Source organism: Anser brachyrhynchus (assembly GCF_964034855.1).
Source record: "Anser brachyrhynchus genome assembly, chromosome: 3".
NCBI classification, from domain to species: Eukaryota; Metazoa; Chordata; class Aves; order Anseriformes; family Anatidae; genus Anser; species Anser brachyrhynchus.
The window spans coordinates 45,617,143-45,642,975 of record NC_137696.1 but is presented as its reverse complement, the minus strand read 5'-3'; the positions used below and the strand labels follow the sequence as shown (position 1 = coordinate 45,642,975).

The 25,833-nt window shown below is 39.7% G+C and overlaps 1 protein-coding gene across 3 annotated transcripts; it reads left to right on the top strand.

The window, feature by feature from the left end:
• The first annotated feature begins 690 nt into the window (after positions 1 to 690).
• Positions 691 to 25,628, top strand: EDARADD (EDAR associated via death domain). Of its 3 annotated transcripts, none has more exons than XM_080588326.1 (6): positions 691 to 714; positions 12,121 to 12,179; positions 13,761 to 13,800; positions 16,870 to 16,958; positions 19,985 to 20,030; positions 22,557 to 25,628. In XM_080588326.1, exons 2-6 carry the CDS (start codon positions 12,177 to 12,179, stop codon positions 22,931 to 22,933), a joined length of 555 nt encoding a protein of 184 aa, XP_080444452.1. In that variant the 5' UTR covers positions 691 to 714; positions 12,121 to 12,176; the 3' UTR covers positions 22,934 to 25,628. The 3 variants fall into 3 exon arrangements, with proteins under 3 accessions (XP_080444452.1, XP_080444451.1, XP_080444453.1); XM_080588325.1 differs by lacking the exon at positions 691 to 714 and adding an exon at positions 7,548 to 8,227; XM_080588327.1 differs by lacking the exons at positions 691 to 714; positions 12,121 to 12,179 and adding an exon at positions 17,540 to 17,672.
• The last annotated feature ends 205 nt before the right edge of the window (positions 25,629 to 25,833 follow it).

Below are 25,833 nucleotides of genomic sequence, written 5' to 3'. Positions count from 1 at the left end.
GGCAGCCCGCACGCCTGGCGTGAACGGGGGCGAGTAATCGGGGGCGAGTAATCGGGAGGGAAGGTTTGATTATTTATTTATTTATTTTTCCTCAGGTTGAACTGTTTCTCTAAGCAGAGCTTCTTGGTAAGAAGCCGTCGATATTACGAAGGGAACACTTCCCCGCATCCCCTACTGAAAGACAGGAAATAAGAATTTACCTCGTCTCATTTTTTTTACCTGTATCCTTTGAGAGCAACACCGAAAGCTGACGAAAAAGCTTTACAGTAGTCATTCACTGGCTTTAATTTTTTTTATTTTTTTTTAATTTTAATTTCAGTTGTAGACAAAAATAGAAGCACAGGCTCCTGTGTAGCAAGTGAAAGCCCGCAGGACGAGAAGGCACTTCCAGGTGCAGGTTCACCTCACAGCTGGGCTTAGGAAATCCTGAGTGGCCTTGAGAGGCAGTCCTCTAGCTCCCTCTCCTCCTTGTTCCCCACCCTATAGCAATCCTGAAGCTGCATGGTAAATTAATTCACAAGGTACTTGAACCATTTTATTTATTTATTTTTCAGGTATAGTTTTCTGCCAGAGCAGCCTGCTGAGCTGACACACGTTATGGCTGCTTCATCACTCAGTCTGATCAGGGGAAGAGGCCAGGTCACGCATCCGGAGAGGAAGAAGAGAGGGTAGGACTGTCCCTTCTGGTATCTGCTTACTGATAGATCAGTTTAGGTACACCTAATTATATTATTATATATTATTTATTAAGTATTTGCTGGTCCCTTAGGGTGTACTGGTTGGCAGTTGAGAGGTTGAAAGCTGTTATATTACATCAGCTGAATTTGTGAAGCTTTGCGTTGCCAATAGCTGTGGGAACTGATCTAAAACTTACTGCTGCTTCTTTTCAGTTCCTTTTAAGTGCTTTAAAAAAAAAAAAGCTCAGAAACAAACAGTCTTTGGTTCCCAACCGTTATCTACATGGCTGTAATTCACTTGCAGACTTGCAAAAGTTCATATTTTTGTGGAAAACCATGAGTATTGCCCTGATTTCATGTGCAAGGTTGCTGGAACTAGGATTCTGTTTTTCATCCATCCGTTAACCCAGGTTTGTCTCATATCCACTCTGTTAAAGGAGAATATTCTTTTACTGGAGTATGGAGACAGGCACTAAGGTCAGGGAAACTATTTTTGTGAGCTTAAAAGTTTTTAAATTGGGCATGATTATTTACATTTAATTACAAATTCAAGATAGTTTTCCATTATCTTTATCCTTAAGTACCAGTATGTGACAATTTTTTGCATTGCTGAAAATGGCTTAAAAAGGTGAAGGTCTGATAGCTATGAATTCCAGAGAACGTGAAATGAAGTAGGCAGTAGTTTTATAGTTTGGTCACTGAGAGAAGATGTAACCGTTCTTTCCTTTCCTTTCTGGAGTGCAGACAGTAGACATAAAATTTGGGAAGGATGAAATAATCTATGCCTACTTTCAGCAACAGTGGACCAATATATTTGCTAGATATTTGAGAAAAAATGGCAGAAGCGCTAATGCTGATGTTTACATTGCCACAACTGGCTCGCACTGTTGCTACTCCATGACTTATTGCAAGTAGTTTGTATTTCTCACAAAGATATGGTTTCTGTTTGGTAGATCCAGGTGAATTCACTGTATTTGTTTTAATTTTATAGGTTTGATTCTGGAGCACAATTTTAATAATGATTAATAAAACAAAAAAACACCTTAGAAGTACCAAGTGCTTGCAACTGCCACACACCTGCACTATATATGAGACTATGCAAATTAGATGTAAACTCCCGTATTTTCCAAGTCAGTGTTCACTCAGTTGTTAGTTCAGAACATTTTATGTGAGTTACAGAAAATATTTTTTCACCTCCAACAGTCTAATCCTGCTTGCGTTGAAAGTCAGCAACAGTTTAGTTTTTGACTGCAGTGTCAGCAGCATAAAGCGTTGGCTGTAGAAGTGTACGGAGTAATTGTAAGACAACAACAAAATGAATTCCTTACACAGTAATTTTAAGACCAAAAAAAAAAATCCTTATTTGCATATGTATTTACTGTATCAGCTGAATTTTGCTTACTACAGTTTTCTAAACTCTATTCTTATATTTTTGTGTCGATTTCAACCTATGGATGTTATTTTGGTAGAGGAATGAAGCGTGGAAAAAAATTCTAACAGAATTTCTTTGTGAAATCAGTTTCAGGGAAACATCTGCAGGAGAAATGGTATTATGGTTGCAAACAATGTTACACAATTGGGAATATGTGCTAAGCCCCTTTCCTTTAAAGAAACTTGCTGTGATGTTACAGTATTTTAGCAGGGGCTGAGGCAGGCCTTGCTGGGCAGACGGTTAATCATGTCTTCTATCCAAATAGTTTACAGCATGCTGGGTTCATGAAGAGAGCCTGGTATATATATTTAATTTTTCAAGGTATATGTGTGTTGCTTAGCATAAGAACAAGCATCTTCTATGATTTCACAACATGCATTGCTGGTAAAAATGTTTTCTTTGCAAGCTCTAATATTTTCTTTCTGTCTGCATGCAGAGAACACAGGAACTGAAAACATTATTCTGTAGTAGTAAATAAGAGTTAAATAACACACATCAGAGTCACCTCTTCTCCATCACAGCATAGTTCTCTAGAGTGGACAGAGCTCTGCGCCCACAGAGAGTAGCATGAAGCCTTATAATGGATGCAACAGATCTGCAATTACATGGACTCCCTGGCCAAACTTGCTTTTGGCTTTCAGGGAGGGCACAGTGGGAAATGGTACTGATAAAGTTCTGCCACTTTTCTTCTGTTAGTTCACTTGGTGCCTTTTGGTCAGGTCTTATTTGCCTGAATTGAGCTCATGCACTCTGGTTGTACACAGAATTTGTGTGTGGTCACCTGCCATGTAAAAATGTATCTTAGAAATTATTACACTTAAGTGAGCAAACAGACAAAATGAGGTGGCTTCACATTTCACCTTACGAGAAGCTTGGTAAATCACAGCTGCTTTGCCAAGTTCGTGAACTAGATTTCAGTAACCTGACACATGGCTTTCTGGAAATTTTTTGCCCTTGAAACTTTTGCCTTTACTTATTTATTTTTCTAAATTAACATTTGAATGACTCATTTCTAAAATTAGCAAAAGTAAACCAGAGGAATCAATACGTCACAAATTCCTGTTCAAGTCTGGCAAACACAAGCAGTGAGAGTGCAGTGTCTGTTGGGCAATGGAGTATCTTATGGTATACTAACTATGAAGATCTGAGGATGCAGCAAGGCAACAACTTTTGGTAAAACATCTGATCTAAGTACAAAAAGCAGACAAGATGTGGGGCATGTGAGTTCTGTGGTCCATTAGGACCACTACAGCTGAAGGACCTGTACACCCGAAAACCTGTTTTTTTCCAGCTGTGTCATTAGGCCTACTACAAGTTCTTAAATCTCTTTGCAGAGAAGCTGCAGATGCCCCATCCCTGGAGGTGCTTAAGGCCAGGCTGGATGGGGCTTTGGGCAGCCTGGTCTGGTGGGAGGTGTCCCTGCCCATGGCAGGGGGCTGGAACCAGGTGGTCTTTTAAGGTCCCTTCCAACCCAAGTGGTTCTGTGATTCTATATCCTGTTCTCACCTACTGGTGTCTGTTGCAAGTAATTTTTCAAAGTACCCACGGATGTCTAGATAAGCAAGAGAAATATGAGGACTACAGCCTGTAAATGGACAAAACAGTAGGTCCAATGCGATAAAGTGATAAAAAGGGAAATTGCTAATATAAAAATAGCATACAGCAACATCTTCACAATAAGAAAAAGGGAAAAAAAGAATTAAGTAAAAATAAAAAATAGCAAAGTATAAAAGGGGAGCATGCAAAAAAAAATGTTTTTGTAGGTGATGGAAAAATTAACTACACATCTTAGCTATGCACCTGTATCTTGATTCCTATGTTTCCTGTGCATGTATTACTGCTGAATGCTTACAAAGTGCTTTGTGTCGTGTATGACAGCATCACCTCAGTCAAAAGAGCAGATGTAAAGTAGTCTCTGATGGCTTACTGTCATTCCTGTAGTACCTGTCATTTCTGAAGAAGGAATATTAAAGAAATGACTCTACTGACTATGTCAAAATTCTGAATATAGCAGGTGCAGATGAACGTAAGTAATCTGTTTCCAAAAACACCCCAAGATTTGTGCACTTTGTGTGTGTGTGCTTATCTGTCAACAAACCTGATGGTGCGGTAGAGGTCTCAACTAAATTACTGTATGTTCCATGAAAACAAGCAGCCAGGCAGGAAGCTAATGCCCCTTCAGAGGCGATAAGCTGCAGCCTAAGCCAGTCATATTACACTCAGATTCAATATTTTCATCCAGAGAAAGCAAAGTTTCACTGTTTCTGTGGCTTGTGTTTGACTTGGACACAGCACAGCCCCCGGAGTGGTGGGAACATTCCCGTATCGTGCAGGCCTATAAGGCAAACAGATTATCCGTGGGCTTACATAAGGTGGTCTAGGTACGTCATTTCTTATCTTTTCTCCATATAGTGTTGTTACTGTCAAATAAATGTCTAAATTGTGACATTCCTATGCAACTGTAAAAGAACAGACCAATATAATCACTGGCAAAGAAAGTAATTTTAACTTTTTAGCTGCTGGTTAATTATTCCTACTCCAAAACAGCCTGAGAGCTTTAACAAACTGGTCTTGCAATGTATTGAAGCTGCTGACAGTTGAAAGCTATAGAAGGATACCTGGGAAAGAAAATGCCAGGATACATTTCCTAACTACTGAAATATGCTAGAGATGAAGAGTTTATGTTGAAACAGTAGTATTCTATATAATAAAAACTCCCTTAAAGATTCTTGAAATGTACAAAGCAAATGAAGAAGAATAAAAAAGGTCGCCTCACGGTACTGGCAAGCCCACAGCTAGCATCATTGTTAGCAACTCCTCTCAGTGAGGGGAAGATTATCATTTCATTATGTCAGTGGTGTGGCAAAAAAAACAGTGAGGATCAGTTAGAAGACAGTTTTATAACATTTTTTTGGGGGGAGTTAGCAGTAATATTTTACTGGACAGGAATATATTCTCCATGGGAGGGAGAAAGTTTCATCTGCAATCTTGTGCTCAGAAGACAAGAAACCCCTTTGTCAGTGTGAGTTGTTATTTCAAACACCAAGCTAACTGGCAATCTGTTATATTACCAGATAATTTGAAGACCATTGGGAAAAGTTCTGTCCTCATCAAAGTTTTGTTTGGTTTAGGGCTGGGGAAGGGATGAGAGGAGGCAAGTGTAGCCTTGGTTTGTAAAAACACAATTTAGGAACATTCATATTTGAGTGTAAATTTACAAAACCCTGAACTCTTTACGTTATCATTAGTTGCACTGAATTTAGCAGCTTACAGGGTTGCAGCAAGATAAGATATAGGTTGTCCTTAATACAAAAATTTGGTTAGAGAGCTAATCTGCTGTTTTAGAGAATGCCATTGCTTATAGTTATCTTACTGTTTTTTTAATTTTTGTGATATGGCTGTATTTGGTTTTGACAAAATATTTTCTGTTTTTCTTGACTGGTCATTTACTTAAGTAGCAAAGATCTTTGTGTATCTCATTAAAGTATGATGCAAGAACAGGCACCTAACAGCCAAATGAATCTGTACTGTTGACAGTGCACTAGAGATATTTACATGTAACTGCAGAATCTTCCTTAAGTACTAAGTAAAAAACGTTAAATTATGATGACTAACCTAGGTTTTGAGGCAGTAATGTTGTCTAGACTATTGGCCTCTATTACCAAATTCCATTATTTTAAAGAGTACTTTACAAATAACTGTAAAAAAAAAAAAAAAAAAAAGAAAAACTAATCTGGTTTACGGATACACTTAAAAACAAACACACATGATTTTTAACAGCATTAATCAGTTTTGACTGCTGGTACAAGTGTTTCTCTGATAGAATTATTCTGTTATTGTTTAATAAAATTATTTCTGAATACTAACGTGGGAAGATTTCAGGGTGTAAGTTATCATAACTGTACATGCCATGTTCTTGGTAAAACCTGGCTTAGCCCCTAACACCAATGATTAATAGGTTTTCATAGTTTACAGCCACCTGTGTAACAATAGTACCCTAGGGATATTTTGAAGGATGTTAATGGATACATTTTTATATAGCTTATACACATATTCCTGGAATGTGTTAGTAGTCACTGACCATATCTGCTTCTGGGGTTAAGACCAGTGGTCTTCAAACAGCACACAGCGACAATATATATGTGCAGGTCCTCGGGGCAGATATGGTACTCATTTTGTTGAGGCATAAGCTTGGCAAGTTTAAAGCACAGAGAATTACTAGCTCTGCTGTGGCTTTGTCACAGCTTACAATTACAGGAGCAGCTCCAATTGTTACTCCAGCATTTCTGCAGATCTCAGTTGGTAGTAATACATTTTCTCCGCAGTCTCAGCCTAATTATCCATCACCAAAAACATTGCCTCTCTAAGGAAATCCAGGGCAACCTACAGAATCAGCAATTTTATTTCTAATTGGGCTCAGGGTTACCCTTTCAACATAAGAAATGCCTCCCTTTGGGAATGAGTTTCAGTAGTAACATGGAAGCAGTCAGTCAATCCATACAGTGAACAGCAAGACTCAAATGCTAGACCTAAAAAAACAAAACAAAAAAAGTTTATCTGGTGTTTTTTTTTTTTACCTATTATGAATGAGAGAAATATTAGTGATCTGTTAGCTCTACCTTGCAATTAGGATTTCTATATGCAGAGAGAGAAAGATGTGTACGTGTTTGCGTGTGTGTAAGACTCAAAGGCAAAAACTCCATATATGTCAGGCCATAAAAGTTATGTCACCATAAAAGTTATCCTCACAAAAACTTCTTTCCTGAGAATTCACAATTTCACAATTAACAGAATTATTGAAAACACAAAAATTCCAGGTATTAGCAAAAATCCAGATAGCAGCATGAGCTGCTGTTTTAATTTATATTCTGAATATGAGTAACTTAATCATTCTCACATTTTTTTAAATTTGTAAAATGCATGAGATAGAAAATAAACTCTGCAGGAGCACTCAGTTTGTAATGTTTTCTGGACCAAGGCTACTTCTAGTTCATCCAGCGTAAGTCGGTTGCCAGAGGTGAAACTCTGCTCTGGTGAGGCCACACCTTGAGTACTGTGTTAGCTTTGGGCCCCTCACTACAAGGACATCGAGGTCCTGAAGCATGTCCAGAGGAGGGCTGCAAAGCTGGTGAAGGGCCTGGGACACAAGTCCTGTGAGGAGCGGCTGAGGGAACTGGGGGTGTTTGGTCTGGAGAAGAGGAGGCTCAGGGGAGCCCTTATTGCTCTCTACAGCTACCTGAAAGGAAGGTGCGGGGAGCTGGGGGAGCCTCTTCTCACAGGTGACTAGTGACAGGACTAGAGGGAATGGCCTCAAGTTGTGTCAGGGGAGGTTCAGGTTGGAAATGAGGAGACATTTCTTCTCAGAAAGAGCAGTCAGGCACTGGAACAGGTTGCCCAGGGAGGTGGTGGAGTCACCATCCTTGGGGGTGTTCAAGGAAAGGTTGGACGTGGTGCTTAGGGACATGGTTTAGCCGGTGACATTGGTGGTAGGGTGGTGGTTGGACCAGGTGATCTTGAAGGTCTCTTCCAACCCTAATGATTCTATGATTTGGCTATGAAGTGACCTCACTGATGACAGGAAAAGGCAGCTAATGCACAAATGTAGCCTGTGAATTGGCAAGCTGACCAAATTCAGTTCTGCTCGTTTCTTTTGTCTGTATTGTACAATAAGTAACTATCTGATCTTTCCTATTTAGAACCTGACTTTATGCATGGACCCCATTTAAGAAGTTTGCATTACTGTAAGCATAGCAAAGCCCTAAGTGAGAGAATGCGGCTGAGGTGGCAGTGGGGACCTAAAGCGATGCTACCAAAGCACTGGGCATCAGCCCGGTATCGGAGGTGCCTGTGGTGCAAGAGGCCGGCCTCCGGCTGCCTGCCAGACCCGGTGCGCTCTGTGCCGGGGCTCCTCAGCCCCGTCCCGGCGAGGGCTCGGCGAGCCGGGGTCGCCCCGCTCCTCCTCCGCGCCCCGCCGAGCGCCTCCCGGGCCGCCCGGCGCCTACCTGCGGCAGGAAGGGGGCGGCGCGGCGCGGGGCGGCGGTTCCGGGCACGTCGGCGGGCGCCGCTCGCTCCTCGTGCTGCGCCCCCATGGCCGCGCCGCGGGACCCGCTGCCCCCGGGTGAGGACGCGGCGCGGACGGGACGGGAGCGGGGCGGGGCGGGGTGGGATGGGGCGGGCGGCGGCGGCCCCCCCGCGGCCGCTCCCTGCCCCTGCGGCCGCTCCCGGCCGCCGCGGGGTCGCCACGGGCGCTGCGGCCCGCGGAGCGCGGCTCGGTCCGTGCCGCGAGCCGGGCACCGCCGCCCTCCGGAGCCCCGAGGGGAGCCCGGCCCGGCAGGGATTAAAAAAACAAAAACTCGAGGGGCTGTCGGCTGCTCCCTTCCCCCCCCGCACGCTAATTAAGCTCGGGAATAATTTATCATGGGTCGCGCTGGTGTGATTTAGTGCAACTTGTCTTGTCAAGCCTGCTCCGGCGTTTAGGGTGTTAGTCGGGCTTGCTAGCAGCGCCTTAAAAAGCCTTTCGTTATCTTTCTTTTTTTTTTTTTGAGATCCCAGACTCTGCGTGGTTAGCAAGGCAACACTTCTTAACTGGCGTGGCTAATGCCACTTGCAACTTCGGAGTGCCTTTTCTCAGGTGTCTCATGCTTTTTCTCAGGCCTGCCAGTTTTAACTTACCTGTCTGCTCATGCAGCGACAGAGATTTGAGTAGTGAAGAGTAAACAAAAACGCTCAAGCTTAGAAGCTTGCTGCTCAAGCTTTAGATTTTTTTCAGAGAACTGAATATTCCAATGTAACTTGCTGTCTTTCCTCGTCTTACTCAAATCTGAAATTAATGTGCTTCCTGTCAAAACACGGTTGTTGATTTGTGTTTGATCAAGGGGTTCATCTCAAGTTGGGGTGATCACTTTGAGTTGTACTTTGAATGCGTATGTCCTGTGTTGGTGTGAAAGAAGTCTTCTGCGGGTGTGGTTGGGTTACAGAAGACGGTAGGCCTTACATTCTTCACTCACTGCTGGTGGTGTCCAGGTTACATTGCAGGGAAAAAAACGTAGCAGGGGAATGCTGTATCCACTACGTGGTGCTTTGTGAACCTCTGCCTGCTTAAAGGTCAGAATTCTAGGGTCTCAGAAACTCGCCTTCAGGCTTCCTTCCCATACACAGACAAAGAGCAGAGGTAGGGCTGGAAATTTGCAGGTGTGTGAGTAAAACTGACGCTGTTCACACCGCTCTCGGTGCACAGCGCAGCATCCCTGTTAGGGTAGCAGTACCAAACAAACTGTGCTGACGGGCACGAGCTGGCTGCTCCCTCATAGGCTGCTTGTGCTGGACAGGCTCGGGCAGAAGAGCCTCGAAAGCTGCTGGGCAGCTGGCTTCAGGTGCTGGGAGCAGAAGGGAGCCTTGGGAGCAACCACTGAACCTGACCTATGTGGGTCTGGGTCGATTCACATGAGAATTGTGGGGGAGGTAAATGCACACCAGTGGCTGAATGCTGTCAGTGGGGAGAATGGTGATAGTGAGTTTTTTGAAGGATCCCAGAAAATGATGTTATTAAGTTGTCTGTCAAGGTAACTGAAATCAGGTGGCCTGCACTGAGTAGTCAGATGATATCTGTATTTCCTGTCAGCCTTTCAACATGCAAAACTGTGGATGAGATAAACAGAGAACTTTCCTCCCTGCAGTTCTATGCACCTGTATCCAGCTGTATGAAATGAATTGCAGACTACTGTTGGAGATAAGTGTGGGAAGGAGAGAGGGGACATGGCATTTTAATTGCCTTATTCACAATTAAGCATTAAGTCTGTGGTTCTCTAATTATCCACCAACTACCAGTGGTCAACGAGACCGTGGTGACTCATCTGCAGCCAGCATACAGAGCATTCATTCGTAGGTACAAATCCTCATACGTGTTCATGCTACCTGTAGAAAACGTTGGAAACTGGTCGTGCTCTGCAGCCTAAAAAAAAACAGAGAATTGGAGTTCTTCATAAAGAACTAGAAAAACAAGCGGGAAGGAATTTAGGCATAGGGAAAGCAATACAGTTTTTAAATAATATTTTCTGGGATGGATAAGAAAGAAAGGTGCAAGTCAGTTTGCAGTTGGTGTGTTTCTGTGTGAGACCTAGAAAGCAGGAGTCAGTTAAAGCCACCACCCAGTACCCTGTCACCTCTTGTAGGGTCACCCTGGGGTCTGCCAAGGCTTCATTCCAAATCCCCGTATTTTCAGACCTTCACCCATTCGCTCAGTGCTTCCCTCTGGATCGTGGAAAGTAAATAATTGCTGGTGTCGCAATCTACCTTGGAGGTGTAACGGCAATAGGGGAGGAAGCTTTCTGTAGTTACAGTAGCCACAGAGGTTCACCAGGGCATTGATCTTTTGGGGAGTCTGCTTTCATCTACATTAAGGTTCCCCTTAAATTATGAGGGCAAAAGAAAGTGTTTTTTGATTTTTTTTTTTTAATTGCAGCCAAAAACTTGTAAGGAATAGTTGTAAGCCTCCAGAATAAACAGAGTAATCTCTTTGCTAAGGGATTTGTTGGGTCTTCACTGACAGTAGAAGGAACAGTGAGACTTTGGATGTCTTTGGCTTTGCTTGGCTCCCTGTGCCTCCTCATTTTTCTGCTCTCCTTTGCAGGGTGGGTCCTCTCTTTGCCTCAGCTTCGTCTGCAGCTCCACAGCACACAGTTCCCACCTGAATCCTCTGCTTTTGGCCCAACTCTAGCAGCACCTTACTCCAGCTTATTGTCAGACTCCTATCCCAGTCTGACTCTCACCCTCTCTGCATTCAAGTTGGGAAGCTTATGGCCATTTGTGCTGGCCCCTGCCGTCAGGGCAGGCTCCATGCAGAGCGACCATGTTTCTGGATGCCATGTTTCTGGAGCAGGGATTTAATTCTGAACAGGGCGTGTGCGACTGCAGTATGGCGTTTTGGATTGGTTTCCTCTTTTGGATGTGTCTTCCTAAACTTTGTGCTGCAGTGTGCTCATAGGAAATTTAATAGAGCTTTGCCTTTTAAAAATGTTTAACACACCTGTGTGCAGAGGATGTGCTCTAGCCTCGTGGAACTGCTAAATTTGAGTTAAAATAGGGTCGGTGTAACTTCAGTGCTGTTTGGGGGCTCAGTGTTTATACTGTGCATTTTTATTTCTGTATTTGTGAGGAGAAAAAGATAGTCACTGAATACTGATTTGAAGCACATCTTTCTGGTTGAGGCTGAAAGCATTGTGGTGAGTATAGGAGTGAGAGTGACAAAAATGGAGTGAAAATCCTATCACATCACTTAAAATGCTTTTCATAGTTTTTGAAAACATGATACTTAGCAACGGAACAGATCTTCTGTGAGGGATGGAGATGAAGGCGCTAAATGAAGGAGCACTGTTGTGAATCCTGGCTTGTATATGAGATTTGTTTCAGGTTCTCTCTACACTTTTGGTCACTATTCCACTATTATTTGTCAATTTAGACATCAGTGTAGAGGGGTTGACAGTTAACGATTCACCTGCAAGTGCTTTGAAGATTTATTTTTGTATGCTTTTGATGTTAATATAATTGAAGTTTATGATTCAATTGTATAAAAATAATTGATGTTTACCTCAAATGGGGCAGTGGATATGTTTACTGTTTGAATTATTCTTTTAAGGAAAAAATGGAGTGCTGCCACTTGGAGAACAAAACTTACCTTTTAGCAGATGTGTTGGATTTTACTCTTTACTGCTGAATCGCCTTATGATTTATTTATTTATTTTTACTAAAAATAATTCAGAATTTTCATTTCAGTCCATCTTTTGTTAGCTTAGAGTTGGATTTCCCTGTTGCACATAGTTTCTCATCCTTGTGGTAGTATCTTGGACGTTTTCTAGCTTGTCATGTTTTCTTGTGTAAATGAAGCTTGACATAATGCATGTAATGGCAGTGTAGCTATGGTTTGCCTTGGTCAGACAAATATTCAAAATGTGAATTCCCAGACAGAAATATTTTGAGGATTATGCATCGATAAAACTTACTTATTTCCAGCAGATCACGGAGCAAAAGAGCCAGTAGAGGATACAGATCCAAGCACTCTTTCCTTAACAATGGTACGTGTTTTTGCTCTAACAAAGTTAAAATCATTATAGTTCTCTACAGTTTTGCAATGCAGAAATGAGTAAAATATTTAAGAAACTCAAACCATGTGTGTATATATATAGGGTTTTGCTTATCTGTATAATTGTGTTAACTTACTAACCCTGTACATTTAAAATGTGAATAAAAAAAAATGGCAATAGGTGTATGAGCTGAGTTGGGTGGTATCAGCTGAGCTGTCCATTGGTTAGCCTTTAGAGAAGCTATGACTACCATTTTTTTTCATTTAATAGAAAAAAAGAGATTGGTGCAGACCTTCTTCTGTCTGTATGGGTTGGAAGAAAACCCAGCTAAGGCTTAAAATGTAGATTGTATTAAGTTGTTATTCCTTCCTGTACCTATTTTGTCTGATGAGTTCAGGTGATGGAAAGATACAACCAAAAGCCGGTGACTTACAGCTGACATGGGTAAACCTAGGGAGAGACCAAACAGTGCTCTCTAGTGCTTGCTGACAGAGTAACACCATTTATGACAAACCTTTGTGTTGTACTATAAGCATGCCAATGTTATGCTGGAACAAGGCCTGTATCAGGTAAAGGGAATATGAAATTCTGAAAAGATTTGTAAGGGGAGTTCTTTTTAAAGTTGCTATGGATTACTTCCTGTGGGGAGAAGTAACAGTGCTGTGTAGCCAAGAGAAGACCATTCTCTAATGCAGTTATATAAACAGATTCAAATGCTCTGGTTTATTTTGTGGATGGTGTCTGAACAAGCTATTGCTTTCCCTTGGTGCTTTCTTCTCATTTTGAAGCTTTGCAACAGGGAATCAGCAAGAAACTTGGAAAATGTCACTTTAAATGCTGATCCTTCCCTAGGATCCATTATTGCAGCCTGCGTTAGCAGGCTTTTATAAAATATACAGGCTTCTGTGACTGGTTTTGTTAATAGACTAAGTTAGAAGCTGTTCTTTTTTGCTAAGGGGGATGTTTAAAAGGTGTGGAAAAGTTTGAAAACAGATGCAAGTTTGCTTATCCCTACCACCTTAAATTAATATGTCTTTAATCTGTGTGCTTGGTTATCAACTTGTACAAAATGTTTCACCTATTTTTATGTAAAGATAGGGGTCATAGGGAAGGAGGTGGATTTTAGGTTTAGTAGCAAGTTATAACAGGTGCCTGAAAATGAGTAGCTATCTTTTGATAAAGGTATAATATCATTTTAATAAAGGTTTATGTCTGTTAAAAGAGCTTTTGAAATCATCTCTGTTACTCTTCATTTGCATTACCTTTTCTAGATTGCTATCTCGCTTTTTAAATGCAAAATTTCTTTTCCAATCTCTGCTTCTTCACTGAACTGTAATACCTTTAAAAATACTGTAGCAAACCCAAAAGCTATTACTTTTGCATGCAGTGATCAGTAGCAGTGGTGGTGTCTCAATTTCTGCATAAGAAGCACAGTACTCTATCTGACAGTAGATAGATCAACTAGTAGCAATTTTAGAGATACAACTATAATTATGCAGTTTTTATATACTCTTTCTCCAGCAGAATTACACTCAAGATAACAAACATTTGTCTCTTGCCTTTTTGTGACAGACTGAAAAATATCCCGTTCAAGATACAGGAGTACCTAAAGGTAAGCACTGTGAATTTTGTCTTTTAGGTTGTGTGTCATAAATCTGTGTTGTTATACACAGTAAGATCATCCGTGTTATCCAGGAGATTGAAATACTCTTATTTTTTCCTAGACGTTTATATTCTAAATGTAATGTGTCATCTTCTATGTTTTAAGGTCAGTAGAGGTTAGTAGAGTATTATAGGTTCTGAATTTTTCTGCCCAGGTTTAGTTCCGATCTGAAAGTCACAGCTATCTTAAGAAGATCTTGACTCAACATGCAAGGAAAATATAGTGGTGCCGCCAAAAAAACAGTGTTCAGAGAACAGAGGATAGAGATAAAATAATGTTAAAACGTGGCTTTGAAGAGATTACTGGTGCCTTCAGATTATCAGAAATATAATCCAGAAATACCTTGTAGTTCTCTTGCCTCCAATTGCATTCCCAGCCCTATAACCAGTTAACTCTTTATGCCATCTTTACCTTGAGCAGCAGGTACGAATACCACTCAGTTTGGAACCTGTCACGTCCTGTGCAGGTTCTGTATTGCACTCAAGTCAAATACTTTAGGCTGTGTCAATATCCTTTTTATGGATTCCTTGACACATGTAGTGTTGTTTTTTGTTATCCCTGTCTTTGCCATTGGCCGGATCTCCTTTGATAAGTACTGTGCAGCTGAAGTGTTCTGCACACTGCATTGCACAGCAAGCCAGCACTGGGGCAGACACAAGAAACAAGGCAGAAGCTAGTCACAATGGAAACTTTGCTGAGGAGTGTGGGCAATACACCACTAGGGTTAAAGAAAGGTTAGAGGGTTATTTTGGGGGCTTAAGGGATCCAGCCAGAGAAAATGAGCATCTTCTCAGAAGTGCTCAGTGGAGAAGTAGAATGTGGGATGAAAACTAATTTGAAATTATTAATTGCGTTCTGTTTCATTGCAATCAGGTGGTTTGTTCCTTCAGAACTGTTCACTAATATTAAAGAAATTTCTCTGCAATGTTCTTTTCTTCTTCATATTCTTAATTCCACCCATGACATTAGGTCTCCCTCAGAATTAATTAGATAAATTCCTACATTTCTAATATTGCCAAACTTGTTTGAAATCCACTATTGTGTGTTTTAAATGCATTTAATTTAAAAAGGAAAGCTGAAAGGGAGTGGAAATCAGTGCTTTTTGTAGAAAGGAGATGGACTTGGTGTACTTTTAATTTTTTAATTTACACTCTTGCCAAGTGTGAAGAGATGTAAATAGTAACATAGCTTGAAAAGATATAAGTACTAATATAGCTTGACATTTCCTCTTTAGAGTAGGAAGTGTTAAAAATACCTCTTAATTCTCTGTTCATTTCCGGAATCTCATTTTTTTTTAATTATTACTCTTGTTTTTTATGTTTCTTGACTTTATTTTTCAAAGTATGTCTTCCTTACTATGGATTTAGAAACTTGCATGATATCAGTGCTAGATAGTTCCTTATGTGATAACTTCTCAGTTTGCTCAATGAGAATGTATTTTCATAACTCTTTCTATAAAAATATAGACTGAGAAATACGAGCCTGTGAGCTAAAAAAAATGTCACAGATGTGCAGGCCTGATTGCGTGTAATGCAAAATTCTGTTTGCTTCAGATTTAATGGTTGAATAAACAGTACATTGGCCTTGAGGAGTGGGGGGAAAGTTTTGTTCCTTTTTTGCTCAATTAATTAAGGGACCATTTGGGGACCTAACTTACCCAAGGTCTTAGCACCCTCTACTGATGATGAATTAAAGGTGAGTTGAGTGAGCTTCTCATCTTGCAGGATTAGGCTTAATGTTTGCATCATGCTTTGACTATAATTCTGCTTCCACTCAAATCCTGAACAAATTCGGCACGTAGTGTTTTCACACAAATAAAGTGGAATTTTGATGCCAATAGGTACCTTTTTCAACCAGACTTTTGGGGGATTTTTTTCCTTGTCTCTGGACCTATGGTTGTAAAGAAAAAAGATGATGCGTATTAAACATTTACCCTGCTGGCAGTGGAATGCTATTTGGCTTTTAATTTCAGCAGTCTTATAAAAGAAGAAAAAGAGGAGAACCATGGTTTCTTTATTTTTTTTTCTTCACAAGTGTAAGGTTGAATTCTTTGATTCAGATGAATTTCTTGAGTGAGATAAGGAAATACGTCGTCTTTCTGTTACCTGACAATTCATAAAAGTAATAGCAGTTCTTCTATGAGATCATACCTCTTAAACAGCAAGAAGAAATGTACTTGTACTACAGATGCAGTCTCCACCATGGAGTGTTTAGATATGTGTAGAATATAACCTCTTTTAAGCTCCTGTTAACGGTTAGTCAGCACCTGACCCATGGGATTTGTGCAGATGGTTTGATAATGAGGCCCTTATTAATCATGCAGAGTGAAAATTTCTGTTTGCATGGGGTTCACAGAGGGTTTATGCATTCCTTGTATCCCATTTTGAGGGCTGAAGTGAATCTTGAAAGGTAATCAGTTTGTGTAGTATTGGGGAATGTTGTGCTTTTCAATGGATTACCAAGGCAGGTGATAAATTCACTTTGAAACAGATTATTTTAGTGTTTCAGGAAATTCCTGTGTAGTAGGGATAAGTAGGATGAGCCTAATTCACAAAGAGGCAGAAGAAAAAGTACACATTTATGTAGTACATATTTCAACAGTGATCATTATAATTGTGATGAGAAAAGCAAAGCAAAAAGGATTATACTGACTTGTAACAGTCTTCTTGAGTCTGCTTTGATGTATTGGCTCAGTTAATATTCTCTTGGTACTATTCCTGGTCAGCTTTCTGAAAGAATATAACTCTTGCCTCAAAAACAGCATGACGGTTGTTTCTTAAACACTAATACACTAATATTTGATCTCTGCAAGGGTTGTTTTTCTTCACACAATCATGGACTGCATGACTGTTGTGGTCACTACCAGTTTATTGGTTTGGGCTTTTTAATCCTGCATCTCCCAGTGACTGATCATGATGTGGAGTTACAGGTGTCCAGCATACAAAATTTAATGCATGTTTGATAGTCTTTAAGTTTGTATTTGGGTGGAAGACCAGTTTCTCACAATCTTTGTCTTAGATGAGGAATACCTAACAGATCAAGTAACATTGGAAATTGCATCTGTGAACATCCGGAGTCTTACGTCAGATACTGGCCTAGTCCAACAGGTAAGAAAAAATGATATCTGTATGTAAATTAAGTTATTGTTGCTAATTAAATGTTAACAACTGAGTATGTTTTCAGACTGTATGTAGAGAGCACAGAATTACTCAATAAAATTGACCAGAAATAGGCTCCCTTTTCCAGAGTTCAATGAAGTGAGCTTTTGAGGAGAAAAGTAAAAGAAAGGCTAAATAATTATTAATGTTTGCTTTGTAGTTTAACTAGGCTTTCATTAGCAGTAGATGCTTTGAAGAAGAGCCAATGCAGAGTTAAGGCTTTGTCATGCATGCTCTCCCTCTTCCCTGCTGAAAATAGAGCCAGAGCAGAGAATAAGTAAAGGAGGCTGAATCCCAGGTTTTGGACTCCTTGTGTCTTGTCCTAGGGAGGCATTTGATTGTTCTGCTTTGACTTTGGGACACTGCTCTATCCATAGTGGAAATACTCCCCACTGAGTGTTAAGTCTTAGGTTGCCATAGGGTGGGCCGTGCTGAGTGACCGCCATGGTTACCGTGATGCTCCATGGTTACCATCTTTCAGGTGAATGTTATTTCCTGAATTTCAAATTGATTCTCTTTGCGTTGAGCAGAAAACTTGGATAAGAGAAATGAATGAGCAATGTCCAGCGAGAAGAAGAATTAAAAGGAGTTCCTTATGCCAGAGTCCCAGCTGACTTTCATCAAACAAACATGGGTTTGGTATGCATTTCACAGATGATGGAGGTAACTGTCTCATTCCCATCATCAAGAAGAGAGCATTTGTTGCCCAATTAGAGTTACTATAAAGATACTTCAGCATACTAGGCTGTTAATAGTACTACGGAGCTGGAAAAATTTCTGCTTATTTTCAGACTGTGCATAGGCTTATAGCTTTGATTAAACCTGTAGAAGTTGATTGAGTTTTAACTGTAGGCAAAAAGTGCTCTTACCTAATACCTTCATTTTATGGACAGTGACAGTACATTGTCTTATTGCAATTACATTACAAGAAAATAATCTTGACTAAACCTGAGTGCATTTGGCTTGACAAAAGTGAATAATAACTGATCAGTACCAATACCAATTTTGGAAACATATGAATGGCACAGGTAAGTATCCGAAGTATTTCTTTGTACTTGTTGCAGTACTAGTCACTCCTGTTATTTTTGTTGTGAGACATGAGTATAATGGCATCTCTAAGAGGCATTTAGGTATTAGCTTTCACCATGAACCTGGAACTTTCATGAATTCACAAAGTCTGGAAAAAGTTATTGAAGCTCAGGACAACAACTGAGCTATTGTAAACTAAGTGAAAAATACCTACCACTTTTCCTTTTCTTTTTTTTTCTTCCCTTCTCTTTTGTTTTGTTTGTTTGTTCCTCTTTAAACAGAGACCTGAGAAGGCTGATCTGTGATGGGCAACTGCTTGTTCTCCCAATAGCTTACCTTTCTGGGGATTTGTTCCTCAAGACTCAATACTGTTCTACTTTGAAAGAATTAGAGGAAATGGAGACAATGGCTATAATTGGGATTTCCATATCTAATTTTTCTTGAACTTTGGGTGCTCACGTGGCAAAAAGGCCAAGATCATAAATTTAAAAACCTCTGTCCAAGGAAAGCTCGTGTGGTGTCACTGGAAAAGCAGACTACTAGAAGATAATGGCAAGGATGATTCTGTTACAAGCGGCATGTGCAACCTCAGATCTCTTCTGAGCAGAGATCAGTCGTTGTGGGATGATTTGAAGTTGTACACATGTCCTTGCGGTTTCCAGGGAAGAAAGAGATGCTGAAAACAACATGCACATTTTTCCTTTCCTGACGAAGTGTTTAAATATTTTGGGGATAACGTGCCTTATTGATCATTGGACTCTGCATGTATGTATGTTCACTACATCAGCTGAAATTACCTATTTTTAGTGGATTTCCTAATACAAAAGGTTTAGTAGGTAGGAATAGACTGGTGGTCTTGTGTTTGCATGCACAGCTTGCAAAATGCTAAGAAGCTTGCTGTGATATTTTTGAAAGAATAACGCAATACAAAAATCAACAATGCTTTATTGCAGTTATCTAAGGGGAAAATCCCCTTCTGCTTTCATCTTTAAATCCTCAATAGAAGAAAGCTATTTCATCTGGTTCCACACCCGCATAGATTAAGTACGGGCAGCTGCAGTTTCCTACAGTCCTAGGATCAAGGTGCTGTACTTCCAGTTTTTAGATGTTGCTTTCTAAATAGTAGAATTGAAGTGTTAAAACGTGTGTTGTAGTCTCAAGCTGCTGAATATTTTTGCTGTGTTTAATTTGTGGACAAAAAGCCCCGGAGGGAATGTTTGGTTCAAACAGGAGGATGGTTAGATGTGAGCCAGCAGAAATGTTCAAGCCCACCTGCTGTCCAGAAAAAATCTCTATGTATGTGAAGAAGTTTGTAAAAGAGCGCCTGCACTTTCACTAGATCAATGAAGCATTCCCTTACTGTTGCATGTTACAGGCAAAGATCTCAGGTTTCTCATTATAAAACTTTTAAATCTTCTTAATCAAACCATATGAATTATTGAACAGCTTTGTACATGTCAGCAAAAAAAAACCAAAAGCTATTTTTCAAGTGTACAGTATGAACAGTATTTCATGACTGTGTACAGTGAGGTCACCTTGTAAGAATTGGTAAGTGCCCAGACTATAATTTTTCAAACAGTGAGGGCTGTAATTGGTGTTAACAACAGTCAAATAAGGAAAACTAAACAAAAGTGAAAAATGTGGACAGGAGGAAGGAGGGAATAAGAGCATATTATTCAAAAGATGTAACCCCATAGCATATGATTAATAAGGATGACATTCTTCAGTAGATAAAACCATCCAGGCTGTTTTGTGAACCAAAAACATAAAAATGCTGCCTGAAAAGTCTGCATATTGTCAGTAATTTCTCATACCACGTATGTTCCCTGTCTGACAGGTAGCTTGGGATTCTTCTAAGTAATCTCCTGCCACTTATAAATTAGTCAAATAGTTATTCTGGTGTTCAAATACATTGTTTTGATTTATATTTATTCTCTGCTTTGTAGCCAGAAAACAAAGACACGCAAAACCATACTGATGAATCACTTTCAGGTAATATATCAGCTTTACTCTTCTACATATTTTATTCCTATATTTTCTTTGAGAGGACTTTATTAAAAACTGCTATTCATCGTAACCTAGAACTTCCTGGATAATCAATGCTTGTGCTCATTTCATTACCAGTGTCATTTACAGCTACCTCTGTTTTAAAGGGGCTGGTGATCAATAATGCAAACCATACAAAATACGTAAGTTAGGCTGTCCAAATGCATCTAGTACATCCACTTCTGAAAGAAATCTGTAAACAGCTATTTGGAGAGAGCAGAAGCTGGCTGTGCGGGCTTATCCCGTAGTGGTTTGAGCTCAGCCGGAGGCAGGCTGAGGGGTGGTGGCCAGTATACAGCCCAGTTGATTTAACAGCGAAGAACTGTAAATCAACATTTAGTAAAGAAGCTTGTCGTGTCATGTAACGTTAAGATAATGCAATTAGGTAGGTAGGTCATCATTTTATCCAATGCAAGGCATCTTAGAAAACCAGAATTCTGTATAACCCTATTGATAATCTAGTACAGCAAGTACCAGAAGCAGGTATCTACAAGAAGCAGGTCGGTTTAGTTTTGTTTACCGGTAGTTGAGCCCTTTGCTTTCTTTACCCTTTCTTCCCTACTTCTGTTGGAGGATAAAACATACTCTGGCATCCTTGCAAAGCAAAATAAGATGAAATTAGATAGGGCGTTCTCCTGCCCTTTGAGCTCAGCCAGAACTTTGATAGGTTTACATTCATTTTGCCTTGTCAGTGTAAGTAAATCCTACTATGACTGAAGCGAGCAAGTTTTGTCTCACTTCAGTAAGAGTTTAGAGTGCACAAGAAGAGCAGAATACCTAATATATACATTTCTTAGGGGACAGCTGTGAGGCCTCTGGAATACCTGAGAGCAAAGATGTTACCAGAACATGCTTCCCTTTAAAAGGGAATCTTAAGCATTTGTATGAAGTTATTTGTCTGCAGCAGCGTTGTTGCGGCACGTCCGAACTTGTTGAAAACTTAAGAAGTTTGCTTTGGCCTACTTCAAAAAGCAAGCTGATGAGCAAGCATTACAAAAATAACAATAGCCTGTTCTTCCCGTAAAAACAAACAAACAAACAAAAAACCAAAGCGCACGCAGAAGCTATGTTCAGCTCAGCTGCTTTCATCAGCATCAATATTCAGCATAAAAAGTCACTTTCTGAAGGTCTTTCTGGAATTTTCACACAATCTTACAATAATTACTGCGAATGGAAAAAAAAAGAAACTAACACATGATGTTATCTGTAAGAGTAGGCGGCACTGACTGCCAGATTTGCCCTTTCCTAGGGATACAGTTCAGGTCTCTTGACCTGGCACTGATCCAGCACTTATACATCAGAGTCACTGATTTATTTATTCACAGTCATTTGACACCAAAACACTCTCATTGTTTTTAACCAATCTTTTGATCTATATCAGTTTTCTTATTGTAGCATTCCTTTTTCAGTGAGTTTCATCCCAAGTAAGATTATAGTTACTTCCCTATTTCATGCTCTACAATGAGGCCAGAGGGCAGAGGTTTTAGGAAGTGCTTCTAGGCTGCATCCATTATCTACTTCTCTTTGGACATATCAAATTCTCCCTGCCTTCAAAAAGTGCTATTTAGGGTCATATCTGCAGCTGAAATGCTGAAACAATGCCCTAGACTACTGCAGTGCTAAAGGTCTTAGTATTTAACTAGAACCATGGCTAGAACTGTTTTCTGTATGCTTTTACAGGTTATTAATACATAGTATATAGTATAGTCTGATAGCACGGCATTGTTCTCGGCACTGGGCAGATACTGTGTGGAGGAAACCTCTAAATGGCAATTTTTGATATTTCATGTAGAATTTGGAACATATCACCACCTACTTCCAGCAACTCGATATTCTTATTTTTCTACATGTGGAGGAGTACGCTCTTTATTTCCTTCTATAGTGTACATTTAAAATAGGCTTGCTTGACATAACAGTGACAATGTTTATTCTAAGAGCCCTTACAAAACAAAGGAAAACAAAATATTTCTACTTTGTCATCATGTAAAGATTCTCCTGGTGCACATATTTCATATTGTTATGAAAGCAGCAGCTCCGAAGTGTAAAACCTTTGCCTTGATCCTGCAACATATTTATACAAGACGCATGTAATGTGCACATACTCCTGTTGGTGATGTGTGTAGGGGTTATGGCAGATTGAAGGACGCGAGGTAGTTCCCAAAAAAGAAAAATGGAATATCCCAGCTTACACTGGAAGGAACTGCACATCTTTTCTGTAAGAGGATAAATATGATGCTTTCAAAAATACTGTCCTTTTGATTATAGCCCATGAACATAGCCAAGAGAAGTTTTAGAAAGTTAATTTCATGAGTACTTCATAAGGAAAGGCATTAATATGCCACTATTATGACTTCTTCAGAAACGATTCTGAGAAATATAATGCTCTTCAAGCATTTGTGCTTTTACATTTGTTTTTGGTAAAGCCACAGCAACAGATCCTAACTTATCTTCATGTAATGGTTTTAACTGCAGATCTCAAGAAAAGCTGCAAAGAAAATGGCACCTGCTCCTTGTGCTTATTTCGTGCACCGACCATCAGTGACATGCTCAATGATGAAGACTTGTTGTACACAGTGAGGCTAAAGCTGGATCCCTGCCATCCAACTGTGAAAAACTGGAGAAACTTAGCAAGCAAGTGGGGGATGACTTATGATGAATTGTGTTTCCTTGAACAGAAGCCCCAGAGTCCTACCTTGGAGTTCTTGCTACGGAATAGCGACAGGACTGTGGAGCAGCTGATTGAGCTCTGTAAATTTTATAAGAGAATTGATGTTGTGAAAGTGCTGCTGAAATGGGTGGAGGAGGAATGGCCCAAGAGAGGAAACAGAAATTACCAGAATGACTTGTAGGTCAAAGAAGGTTTAGTCATTGCTTGTTAAATGTTGGGACTAGCTGCCACTAGTAGATGGGAAGCTTCCCTTGTGAGAGGCAGAATCTGTACGGACAGATTGACAGTTCGTATACTGTGTAAGCTTTATGTACTGTATACACATATATATGGTCTGTGCCCTCAGGGTTGCAAAGATAACCTTTCAGAAGTGGATGGAATAATGCAGGTTGCGTTCTTGAGTCTGCAAATGCTTCCTAAGCAGCAGAAGAATGAAAAACCTAGACCTCTGGTTTTACTGCAGCAGTTGCAAACCATGTCAGTTGTGTGTTGTTGCTGTTGGGGAAGCCCCAATTAGAAGGCAAGTCTGCCTTTCTGGCAGCCCTTCCACAACTTTTGTGTGTTTTACCTGTTAGAAGATGAGAGGGTGTTTTTTTTTTTTGTCTGTTTGCCTTTTTTTTTGTTCTGTTTGTTTTTGTTTTTTGTTCTTTTTTTTTTTTAAGCTTTATGACACTGTTTTTGGCACAGGAACACCTCAGTGTTCCAAGTAGCAGTTTGGATTTGCATATTTGAATTAATTCAATGTTTGAACATCACATTCAAGTGGCAAAATTAAGTTTTGAATCTCTTTTACAAACAAGACTAGACACTGAAGTAATTGTATACTTATACATCATAGGGCGTATATTTGCTGTGAAGAAATCATGCAATTCAGAGAGACTTTCCAGACCATAACTTTAGGGATTAAAAAGAAAAAAACAACACAGGAGAAGAAAACAAAACACAATTAAAATGTTTGATATTTAAAATTAGTTTTCATAGTTTTGAAGAAACTTCACTACGAGTATTCTTATCTGTTTGTCTCAAATGTCTCTCATTTTGCAGTGTGAGGTGACAGCAAATGCCTCACCAACAGTATATCCTTAGTTTTGAGTATAACTTTCCTGTTTGTGAACTGTGGTTTTCTTCAGAGTCCTTCTGTGGGCTGACCTACTTTCTGTCCTATACCAAAGTAGTTGCACACTTGCATGAAACTAGCACAAGTTTATGTATTGATTAAAGCCACTCTAGTGGGAAATTCACAGGTGGATTCACCTACAGCCTATGTGGATGGTTATTAAAGCACTCTATGGGTTTAGACTGATGTATCTCAAGGGATTTTGATACTCTGAATTACACTGTTTACATTCAAAATATTTTTAGAAATTGTTTGTCTTCCTTCCGTTCTTCTGTTTTCTAATGTCATTTTAAAAAACCAAAAAACTCCTGAAAAATCAATTATATCATAGGCTGTATAAAGTAGACAATACTAATATGTAAATAGGTGTAGATACCAAAGCAATGGTGAACAGTGTTTCAGGATGTTTGGCAAAACTAGAATGAGGTACAGGTTGATGCACTTCTTACTTCTCTCAAGTAGAAATGACCAATTAAGAATTAGTAGCAAAGCTGAGGGAAGTCTAAGTAAGGTTGCATTCTGAGTTTCTTTCAGAGAACGAAAAGGGACTTCTAGTAATATTTATACCATAGATACTGAGGGATGTGGTTACAGAAGAGCTAAATGTAAAGACTAACATTTTCAATTTCAGGCACTAGCTCTGGGGATGATATAAATTAGCTTTGCTGCAATGACTTCAAGAAACTGAAGATCTAGTTTCAAAGTGAAATAAGTGCCCTAAATTTGAGTTTGATTATTTATTATTTTTTTTTAAACCTTGTAGAAGACTGGAGTTTTGTCAACTTTGTTTTTTAATCTTTCCTCAGAAAAGTTGCAGCTCTTCAGAACAGCAAGTTTTCTAGACATATTTTAAAGCGGAAGTTGTATTGCTCATTTTTGTAGGAGCTGCAGTTCAAATGTCTCACATTCCTCTTCTGTGAACAGAGGTTTCCTGATAGAGGTGTGTGAACTCTTAACTTTTGTAACTTTTTTTCTGTCTTTAGTTAGGGGCTTTCAAATCAGCTTTGAAGGGTGCTGCTGTGGCTGGGCTCTCTGCTATTTTCAGCTCATACAGAGGCATCCACTGTGTACGTGCAAATAGCTCGTGCAGCTTGTCCAGCATAATCCCCATAGCTTGGGCCTACCACAACTACCAGAAGTTGTTCTTCTGAGTGATGAGTGCTGGCATGTGTGCCAACAGCTTTTCTCTACTGTTACACACCATAGCTGTATGTGTGTGGTAGTGTAGTATGCTTTGCTGTGGTAAATCCAGTCCAGCAAGAAGTCTGGCTGGAGCCCTTGCATGACGACTCGCAATGGGAACACAAAATGATGCAGTGGCATTTCTGAATCAAGATGTCCTGCTGAAATACCCCTTTTCCTGTTTTCTGGCTAAAATTTGTAAGGTTTTGAACCAACACTGTTGTTTAATGGAAAAGAATTCTGATTCTGTGAAGCTCTTGAAAAATCAACATCAGTTCCAATGATTCATCATAAAAACAAAGCTGCTTTTGAGAGTTCATATGTGGATTCCATGTAAATTCAGCACTGAAGGTTGAAAATGTTAACCTTAATCTTCATTACACACTGGATTACTAATTTGTATACTTGAAATATTTTTTTCCTTTTTGTATGGCATGAGTTGAGGTGTACACATTTTTTTTTTTAGTTTTGTATCTATTTACAAGATACTGGGTCTGAGTGTTCAATTTAAGTATTCTTATATCTTCTGATGTAATGTATACTATATTTAGAAGAAATATAGATTATCCATTTTCAATTTTATTGTATTTGTTTTTATTTCTTGCAGCTAGGAAAACAGCTGTTTTCCTTCTCACCAGCCACCTTGGAACTACTTATCTACTTATAGCTCTACTACATAGGACAACTAATTATCAATTAGTTGTGCTGTGTAAGAATATCTTATATGCAAGATCCATAGCTTCTTAGATTACCGATGATTGCAGCAGATACTGCTGTTGAAG

What these genes read in the sequence shown, in the direction of transcription:
- EDARADD (XM_080588325.1), top strand. Translation starts at nt 8,197, where the DNA reads ATGGCCGCGCCGCGGGACCCGCTGCCCCCGG. An exon ending in GCACTCTTTCCTTAACAATG is followed by an intron (nt 12,180 to 13,760) that starts GTACGTGTTTTT and finishes TTTTTGTGACAG; the next exon opens with ACTGAAAAATATCCCGTTCA. An exon ending in ATACTGGCCTAGTCCAACAG is followed by an intron (nt 16,959 to 19,984) that starts GTAAGAAAAAAT and finishes TCTGCTTTGTAG; the next exon opens with CCAGAAAACAAAGACACGCA.